We start from the raw sequence: 10,294 nt of genomic DNA on the forward strand, positions 1-10,294 counted from the left end.
CCAACTATAGCCCGTGGGGAAAGATACACAGGAAGTCAGAGGGACAGGCACCAATGATGTGACTACGACCGAGGGGTGTGGTGGTGGTGGTGGTGGTGGTGGGGGGCGGGGGGGGTGGTAACTGCAGAACATAAGGAACCAATCGCGTCGTCCGTCCGTCCACTATGATGTCATTGCTGCAGGGTGATGAGCTGAGAGTGATGGATATCTGTATAGGAACATTTCCTTCTCGCCGGCAGCCTCTGTTCATGTTAAAAGCCTGGCACATCATACATCACTGCATCCACCGAAGGCCAAGAGCCCCGGCTCCCACCCGCATATGGAGGCACTTTCTCCCTCCCCGCCCTGACCCTCGCCAGGCCCAGCCAATCGGAGGCTCATTCACCTCCCAGACCCTACTCCCAATTCTAAGTTTGGAGAGGGATGGGCCGAGGGGCGTTGGAAGAACAGAGGGGAGCCAAACCTGAAAGAAAGAACCGCTTAATATGGTATTTAATCTTTCCAAAAGTCCAGCGGCGAGCGTTTAAAGGCTGCCAATAAATCTGTTTGCAGGTCTGTGTCAGCCTGATGGACTATCCCTAGTCATGGTCTCAGGGGTGGGAAGGAGAGAGGGAATGGGAGGAGTGAGCAGGAGAGAGAAAGAAAGAGAGAGTGCCAGAGAGTGTGTGTGTGTGTGTGTGTGTGCGTGTGAGAGATTTCTGTGTCTTCATCTCCCAGAGTGTGCGAGCTTGAGGAAACAGCGGGCCGCGCCGGCAGGGATCATGTGGATAACAAGGAAGGGGAGCGTCTTGTGACTGACTGACAGGACGTGTGGGAAGTGTGTGTGTGTGTGTGTGTGTGTGTGTGTGTGTGTGTGTGTGTGTGTGTGTGTGCGCGCGTGTGTTTGGGGGGCGGCGGCGTATCTCAGCTTTCGGTGAAAGACTGTTGGTTAACACGCGTTGTGCAGTACATGCTTGCATACACACAAACACACACACAAATTTCCAAATTACTGTGACAATGACAGACTATTCTGGCCCGGTGATGAAAGGAATCCGACTGAAATGATTTAACGTAACCTGGGCCTCCTGCTTTGATGTCTATGTCTGCAGAGTATCACATTGATATGGTGTAATTGACAATTGTGTTTCCTGGCAGTCAGCACTTCTACATTTGCTTTAAGATCAGATGAAAGAATAGAGAGGGAGAAATATGGTAAAGAAAAAGAGAAAAAAAATAATAATACAGAGTACAGAGGGACACTAACATCTACTCACCCGATTCACCCCAGGTCAAACAATACGCCCACCATGGCCCGGTTCCCGTCCCCGTTGTCAAACCGCCCGCAATTCATTAGTCTTACATAAAGGGCAAAGCCCCCGCCCCCACCCCCCAAAAATTAAAAAAATTAATTTAGCGTGAAAATAATTACAGGTCTCTTTAATGGGCAGGGAAATAAAACTTTCGACAGTATTTACTAAACAGAGGGGCAGGCACTCTTCAGACGCGATGTGCAGCTGGAGGCTGATGTATGGTTGTGAACCCCCAGCCCTTCCTCTAATTACAGTGCAGTACCTTAAGCTGAGAAAGGCGCTGGAAAAATGGCCCGGGACAAGTTGGGCTATAAATCAAAAGAAAACCCACGTCTCTCTCTCTCGCGTAACGCACGGACGCACGCATGCTGCGTTTGTTGACGTATCTGTTGTGCATTCTCGCGTGGGCTCGCTGCCAGTCGGATCAGCGCCGGTAAAAACACAAGTGTTTCGGAGGGTAAGAGGAGTGAGGGGGAGAGCGGCGCGCCTCGTCTCGCCGGTTGAAGGGTGGACCGAGCGAGCTTGCTGTCGCCTCGCCGCCGCCACCGCCGCCTCTGCGCCGCCTCTGACGTCGACGGTTTTCTACTGAGAGAACGTGGCCGGGGTTAACGGCCTTTCCGCTTACCTGCCATAGCTTGATGCACATCGCCATCCCCAGCTTGGCGTCTGGCGTCAGCGAGCACACGGCGGTCTTACTTGGCAGCTCCACTACTCTCACCTGCGGGAGAAACGCGCCCTCGTTATGACGTCGCCGCATAATCGAATGCACACAATAACTGCCCTATCCGGGGTGGAGGAGTCCCATAATTATAAGACATCGCTGCTGTCACTGGATTAATAAAGTCAACTATGTCTAATCTATCTGCTTAAACAACTGTCCCCGCCTGGCTGGCAGCCAGGCGCTCTCTTTTGTTTCCATTTTATTTCCATGAATCAAGTTTCAACTTGAAGCCCTTGTTTCAGTGTAACAGGATCTCAGAACAGAACACCGCAGATCCAGAAACCACAGCGATGTTGAGATAACAGTTATAACATTATGGCATTACAACCACTACCACGGTGACTACCTCGGCGAGCCAAATAGCAGTCGCCCTGTTTATAATAAATCCTGCTAAAGCCTCACTCCAAGACGTGAGTGGTGTTTTCCTGCAACACGCCTGCGCTGATTCTGATAAAATACACACACTCTAATGAAGCGAGGGAGCAGGGGGGAGAGAGAGAAAGAGAGAGAGAGAGAGAGAGAGAGAGAGAAAACCCTATAGCTAACAGCACTTCCTGGTTGCTGACGGTCCAGATTCATCCTCATTAAGGGTCAGATTAAACATCCCCTTTAAGGGGCTCATCTGTATTTTATCGCTGCCCCACATCTGCCCTGCGTGTTTACCTCTGTCTGCCTGCCTGACAAAGAGGCCTTTAAGAAGCAGCCTGTGCCTCAGGTGCTGACTCACACACACACACACAAGCACACACACACACACGCACGCACGCACGCAGACACGCACGCACGCACGCCCCCACCCCCCACCCACACACACTGCCCATAAATAAAACACCCATTCTATTAATGAATGCTTGCGCGATGATGGCAGAAATCTGCTGGCAGACGTCCCTCGTTGGCAGTAAACATTAAATGCCGCCTGCCAGCCTGTTTTGGTTCAACAGGAAATTGATGGCGCAGGTTCTTCTACCTACACTGTCGCTGGTGGCGCCTCTGGGTCAGATCTTCAGGTCTGTAGATCTGCTGGGTGGTGGATTTATGTGGATGCTTTGTTGATCTTTTCTAATGCGTGTGGTTGCATGCGTACGGTTTGGGAAACCAGGGGGGGAGGCAAGATGGCTGATAAGAGAGGGAAACTGTCTGTGTGTGTGTGTGTGTGTGTGTGTGTGTGTTTGTACAATGGCATTATTGAGGCGCTGGGTTTGCAGACGCCCCCCTAGGCTCGCCCTTGGGGCTGAGGTCCGTGGAGGCATGTTCGGGGTGGGTAGACCGGCCGCCCTGTCTCTTTCAAGGGTGGCTCCTCCTGAGATGGGGGGAGTAACATGAATCTGGAGGCAATAAAGGTGCCTGAAACACTGCCCGTCTCCTCCTCGCACTGCTTCGCTGCACAGTAACTACTCCCTCTCTCTCTCGCTCTCTCTCGCTCTCTCTCTTTCTCACACACACACACATGCGCGATGTGTGAGTCCCCATCCCCGGGCCCAGTCTCACCTCCTCCATGCGTTCCCCAGGGTGGGCCAGTAGCTGTGTGCCGGCGGCGGTCTGCAGCAGGGAGCAGCTACAGAAGCCCACGGAGCCGGTGACCAGGGAGTCCACCACCTCCCCTCTGCCCTCGGCCAGCTCCCACACACACACTCGCATGTCCCGGCCCTGACTGATCGACACGCACACACGCACACACACACAATCATATATTACACTGGCCCTCTAAGTAAATCACAAATGACTAGGCAGAGACACTGTTGTTAATTGCAAAACACGTGCTGAGGTAGGTGGAAAAACTGTACGAATGTATGTCTCCAACTCATGTCACATTTTCATCTTAGCTCACTTTAAGAAAGTAGCCTTGAGAACCACTGGTTCTGGAGCCTAGTGGCTCATTGGACAGGAGCCTATCTCCTGATTCCTTAGCGTGAGGCAGCTTGATGCACAAGTACACGCCCCTGAACAAGACGCTAGCATAGCTCACTGTAGATGTGAGGAAACCCTGATGTTCTGGTGAGTCCTGAGTGAGCTGTTTACCTGATGAGGACCTCTTTGGTCTGGAGAGTGTCCAGCCAGATGACAGAGTTTCCAGAGTGGCCTTCTAGAACCTTCTCGGCTCTCCTGGTGTTCAGGTTCCATACATGGACAGCTCCCTTTCCAGACCTGCAGAACACCACATTCAATCTATTAGCCTACTCCTCTCATCATTCATGGTTCACTCTCCCAGTGAGCAGGATCATGTATCGTGTGTGTGCGCGTGCGTGTGTGTGTGTGACGTAGGTGTGTTTATGTGTGTGTGACGCAGGTGTGCGTGTGTGACGTAGGTGTGCGTGTGTGTGTATGATATGTGTGTGTGTGTGGCTGTGTATTATGTGTGTGTGCCGCTGCTAAGTGGTGGTGTAGTGTTCCACACCCAGAAAAGAGCAGAGGAGGGTCTCCACCACCACAGCTGAAGTGCAGCGTATTGAGAGGTGCGCCGGCCCCCCGCAGGGTGTAGAGGGGGGAGGGGGCGGGGCGAGACATCGCTGGGCCAGTCTGGAGACGCTCCGGAGGTCAGACGCTCCCCAGCATCTCTCCCACTGGAAGAAAACGAGATAGGTTACCATTACAAACCGGGCTGGTGGGTTGGCGCCTCAACAAATCATACTTTGATTATAATTTGGAGTTTTGAGATTTGAAAGGAATGAGGCTCATTGCTCAACAATTGTGCAGATGAAAATCCGGAGAAAAATAATGTTTGGTCAATTTGGCGATTGCAGTCTTGGCTGAAGTCGACCATTCTTTGCCGCCATTGACTTGGGGTGATTAATGCCGGCTAGTCTATCCACCAGACACAGTTGAGTTATTTTAATCTCAAAGCACCAAATTTAAAGAAAATGCGTAATAATAACAAATATTCATCTTAATTTTATGATCCAAGAACAATTGCAGACAATGCCAGATAAAGGGTTTATTTGTTTAAGTCCTGAAATCGTAATCCAAATGTAAACCTAATTATCAGAGAATGTTTCATTTGCAGTCTATTCTCTCGACTGTAAATACAGATAGAGCCTGGGGGCATTGGGCGCAGCAGTGGTTAAGATCTCTCTTCCTCCTTCTAGGGTGCATGATAAGAGCCCTGACTCAATACGTCATAAATCACACCGCATGACAGGTTAATTACTGTAAACAGAGAAAGGTTTGGGCTTTTCACTCCAGTTTTGATCAACAGGCATTTTTTTTCGGAAAGCCAGAAGCACAGTCTTTTATGTTGGCTGTAGGCAGGGTCGCGGTGGAAATCCAGCTGACCACAAAAATGCAAAAGGAAATGATCTGTCAACGTCAAATCACGCTGAAAATTTGCGACTTGATTGACTGACTCTCTTGGACGTGACTGACTCACTCTGCTCCTACAAAACAACCGAGACACGGACAAATTAGACTGTTTTCAATGACGTGTCAAAGGATAGGCCTAGAATATAATGGCTGCTTAGGTGCCGGACCGACCTCCAACCCCTCCACGTCTCCTCCAATGCCCCGGCCCCTCCACTCTTATTTGTAATAACCCTTGCCCTCTGCGATGGCACACGCTGAAACCGGAGCCACAGGTATTTAGGAGAAGCTCATTTCAGGAGGTTAGTGGTTAAATTGTCCATGTTAATCTGTCAAGCGGAGAGACGAACCTCTGGCCAGCCTTCCAAATTAAGGAGAGGGCACCACAGCCGAAGCCCTCACAAAGAGAACAGTCATCTAAACCCCACTATCTCATTACGACTGAACACACCACCATCAGAGAGGCTCCAAACTATCAAGTCAGGCAGAGAGAGCGGCGGCCCCCTAAAGTTGGATCTAGTCACACAATACACCGTACCTGACCAAACCCTACCACGCAAAAAAATGGAGAGCGCCTACACTGCTAAAGCAGAGAACACTGTTGGTTTTGGAGCGTGACGACAACAACAAAAAAAATCAACAGTGTGTTTTGTGGGTCCATTAGTTAAGCCGAGGTTCTTGTCAATAGGTGGGCAGGCTACATTCCATGGTTAGAGCCGTGCTCAGCGGTTTATGACAGGGAGCCTCATCCTGATAACAGGTGGATTAAGGTTCCCTTATTGTACTCCAACAAGCCCTGAGCTGGGAGGACACCAGCAGTCTGGAACCAGTGTGCTTCCTTGAGTAAACACTGCGCCTCGAAACATTCCTCCAACGGCGGCTCCACGTCAATCAAGGGCAGAGCGGTGACCGACAAGGGAGCTTGTGGGGACGTCGGGGCAATGTCCCAGAGTAGTGTGCCTGTGAATAGTAGTCTGGATATGGCCACCTCTGTAGCGCCATCGTTGACGGTACCTCTGTTTTGGCGTCAGCATTTCCATCCCCTGGGTTTGCCCCAACAATGGGACGGCTGTGATGGTTGCGAGGAAGTCATCCGCCAACCCAAATACAAACCTATCAGAGGCTGTGGGAGGCAGCAGTGACAGTAGACAAATAAACAAGCCCGTGACAGGACGTCACTCAAACCCATTCAGGGGCTCTTCAATTGTTTCACGCTAACCTGGAGAGGCAACCAGGCAAACAAACCTCCACTGCTTCTCGCAACACTGATTTGTATCAAACCAAAACATCCACGGAAAATAAAGTTCCCGCTAAAAGTGTTGGTTTACAGACAAAACTAAAAAGCGAAGAGATGCATGTGGATACATTGAAAATAGCCCTGCAATGTCAAAGCAACGGGTCAGTGAATTGGCCGTGGCCTACACTCTGGGTCACACAATAAGTGCTCTTATTGAAAATGTCCATAGAAAATCTGAGAAATTACAGGATGGGCAGAGTCTAGCCTAATTAAATCTCTGGCCAGGTCAGGCCAGGGAGCCGGGGAGAGAATAATAAATCAGATTGACTGATTAATATACCTGAGCTGTGACGGCACCCGCCGGGCCCAGTGGGAAGAGAGCGCGCAGGTCTGAGGCCTGTCCCTGTCCCTGGAACAGATAAGACAACTCTGGTAATCTGACTCTAAGTCTGTGGATAAAGGCAGTTTGTCTCTTCTTGGCCCGTCTGTCAACACCTCGGGGACAATTAGGCCTAATTATGAGAGAGAGTCCGCTTCCCCTTCATGTTATTAAATAAGAGCCAGCTTCGCCGGCCAGGTATCTTTCAACGCAGGCAAGGGGCTGGCGACCTTCAGATCAAACACAGCCACTATCTGTGCCCCCTGCTTCGCTGCTTATATGAGAGGAGGGTAGGAGGGGGATGCTTGGTATAATATGGGGGCTTCAAAGTTTTGGGAATAGGGCTGTCCACATTCCTTCCATGGCTCTTTGGAGTTGGGATCATGTGATAGGCAGCTACCCACCTGAGCTGCCCCCTGTCACACTCTGCCATTCATAAATCCGAGTGGGACACGCTGATCACAGACAGGCCGTTGGGAAAGCTATGATTCCCAGACTCACCGAACCCATTATGTGGGCTGGGATCCCATGATTACGTGGTCCGATATAATCATCAAATATGAGATTTGAGACACGTGATGAACATTATAAGTACCTCACAGGTGATTAGACAAACGTGCATTCTGGATAGGCCAACCTACTACAGTAAGATGAATCAGCTTCAACAGTAAAAATGAGTCATCTATTACAATAGCCTACTGTACCATTGCAATGATTCAAGGCAACCAATACCTAGAGAGAGATTAGCAGATGTGTAGGCAAATCCCTCCTACACAGACTATACTTCCGCTACAGTCATGTGTTTTGTTTATCAGAACAGCCTTATCTGGTGCCCCCGTCTTTTCTCTGTGGTTACTTCCACTTCATAGGGGCCATATTCACCACGATTAAGTACGCCTTTCTGCCTAGCCCCTCCTCCACTAGTCTAGCTTGTCCTGAGGAGGAAGCCAACGTGTTGAATGGAGAAGCGGGTCCATTATAAAGTTCGGTTAAATAAACACAGTAGGAAGTGCCAGGCACACACGCCCTTTATTGTGTGACTGGACGCTGGTGGGGGTATCTGGACTGGAACCCCCCCCCCCCCGTGGTAGATAGGGGGTGAAGTCAGACACAAGTGCACCAACGCCTGCTGTCACTCAAGGCTGCGCTGGAGGGAAAAGCCGGCATTGTTCGCGTCAAAGGCGTGAATGCTACTCTGGGGCCACGGTAGATAAGGGCTCCATGCCATCTCAATCTCATTGAGGCAGACACTGATGGAACACTTGGTCAGTGTGTCTTGATTTAGTGGGGTCTGTCTTAGAGCCAACAGGTACCTCGCCCCTTATCTGTTTGCATTATCACCTATTTCCTCCGCTAGGTGATTTACCTGGACACTTCAGGATGGAGGGACACAAGAGGGTTGCCAGCTCTTTGTGTCTACAGCACTATGCCCTGGACTCCCTCTTTTGAATATCAGGTCAATCATCATGCTCACACCAAGAGCCGCCCTACAACCTCATTTTTTGTGGCACAGATGATGAATGGGGTTTGTTGAAGAAACCAGGAACTTTGTCACTATGTGCTACCTATCTAAATGTTTCTGTGAACCATACATCTGTGCCATCTTGCTGTTGAGACTTTGGCTGACGGTGAGCTAAAAGTCATATATATTGCTAAAATAAAATTATTCTGTGGGAGCATTATTTGATAAATGGGCCTATTGGTCAATCGAAATATGCTACCCCTGAAATCTTAGGCTACATAAAAATAATAGAGTATCAAAAATATGCTACCCATATTCTTACAGAACACCCCTGTTGTAATAATAATAATAATAATAATAAAAAACATAAATACAGATGTTATGAGACAACACAACAGGAAATTGAAACATTTTTTGCGGTAACATTTTTCGACAAGGCAGCACAAATCGTCAAACCACCAGGACTGCTACTACACTGGGAGCTGTATCGCTTTTTATTTAAATTCATATTGTATAAACCTTTAGCTACAAGCTTAGCTCACTAAACGAACAATAACTTTTTGTGTCAGAGTAGGAGTTGCCTAACTGACGTGACGACGTTAGCAAGCTGCTCAGCACATATCAACATTAACATAGCAGCCATGTAGCTAGTGCAGCTCTACAATACTGCTGTGCAAAGAACACTGATAAAAGTGACAGACACTTGCAATTACGTTAGAAGAAGCTCTGGAAGAGCAATATGACAGTTGTCAAAGAGGAGGTACCTTGGCAATCGGGGAGGTGCAGCGCGTGGAAAGGAAAACATAATGCTAAACATGCGCAGTTGAACTTGAAGGACCCGATTTTCAGGAGAGCTGTCCATTCTAGTGCCTGATTGAGCGTTCCCGAGCTCAGCACAGTTTGCTCTCCACAGCATAGATCGCTTAGTTAATCATGTGGACTTTTTCGTATTTAGTAATTTGTCTAACAGTGCGATATAACATAAATATGATTTGTGTTTACCTCGTATGATGCATATATAATTACAACCATAATGGAATATATAACCGAATATCTCATGAATTTGGCCTTGTGGAATCATTGGTCTTGTGGTATTTTGTTTGTTTCTCGACAAGGAAAAATATTGTGCCTTTTAGCAGGCTATTTTATGACATAAGGTGTTCACCCAAAATACATTTTAAAGACACTGAGCAATGTCTTATGCTGTTTCTGCTAGTTAACTTACATTTTCCTGAAGAGAGACGGGTTGAGCCTGCAGAACCTTTGGCCAGGTATAATACTGAGCAAACAGGAGACTCTTTATTTTTTCATCCTTTTCAGTCTAATTGAGAAAGAGAGAAAAAAACACAAGGCCCTAATCCACAGAGCACACAGTGTCCTTTCATGAGAGTGCAGGGAGAGACCTTTATTTGTCCATTCCTATCATGGAAAAGGGGAGGTTTCAAGCTCGGCTGGGTCTGAGCAAGAAGATTAGATGAAACCAGAGTGTTTTAAACCTCTTTAGGGGGCATGGATTAGACTGGCTGGTGGCTACATTGAGCCCATTCCCCTGCACTCCTAAATGAAAAAATAAAGAATACAAGCTCACAGGTGTTTAGTGCTGTGATGGTGGAGAAGACAAAGGCTGGCATGAAAAAAAGTCACATTATCCATGGAAACTCAGTGTTAATTTGTTTTTAGATGTGCTTGAAAATATGGTTTTGCAGTCTACATCAAGTTGTAAAATTGAGCACTAAGCGAAATTGCAATATGGAAGAGACCATTTATTCACCTCATCTACCACCGTACCTAATTAATGAAATGGGAGGGGACTGACAGATGATGACAGGTGGGAGGAGGGTAGGGTTATGCGTAGTGGTGGGGGTGAGTCTCCTCCAAAATCAATTATAGCAAATGGAGGTGGCAGGAT

General features: G+C 48.5%; 1 protein-coding gene across 2 annotated transcripts in view; it reads right to left on the minus strand.

Moving 5' to 3' along the window:
* Window positions 1–9,165, minus strand: part of gnb1l (guanine nucleotide binding protein (G protein), beta polypeptide 1-like) — a 16,852-nt gene extending 7,687 nt beyond the window's left edge. The window contains exons 1-6 of one of the 2 annotated variants that reach the window (XM_084457221.1): window positions 9,150–9,165; window positions 6,885–6,953; window positions 4,409–4,574; window positions 4,033–4,158; window positions 3,502–3,664; window positions 1,918–2,010 (exon numbers count right to left, since the gene is read on the minus strand). In XM_084457221.1, the coding sequence (XP_084313347.1) occupies window positions 1,918–2,010; window positions 3,502–3,664; window positions 4,033–4,158; window positions 4,409–4,518 (492 nt within the window). In that variant the 5' untranslated portion in view covers window positions 4,519–4,574; window positions 6,885–6,953; window positions 9,150–9,165. The remainder of the gene's footprint in view (window positions 1–1,917; window positions 2,011–3,501; window positions 3,665–4,032; window positions 4,159–4,408; window positions 4,575–6,884; window positions 6,954–9,149) is intronic. The other variant, XM_084457222.1, reaches the window with a different exon arrangement.
* Between the last annotated feature and the right edge of the window lie 1,129 nt (window positions 9,166–10,294).

Source organism: Borostomias antarcticus (assembly GCF_949987555.1).
Source record: "Borostomias antarcticus genome assembly, chromosome: 23".
Taxonomy (NCBI): Eukaryota; Metazoa; Chordata; class Actinopteri; order Stomiiformes; family Stomiidae; genus Borostomias; species Borostomias antarcticus.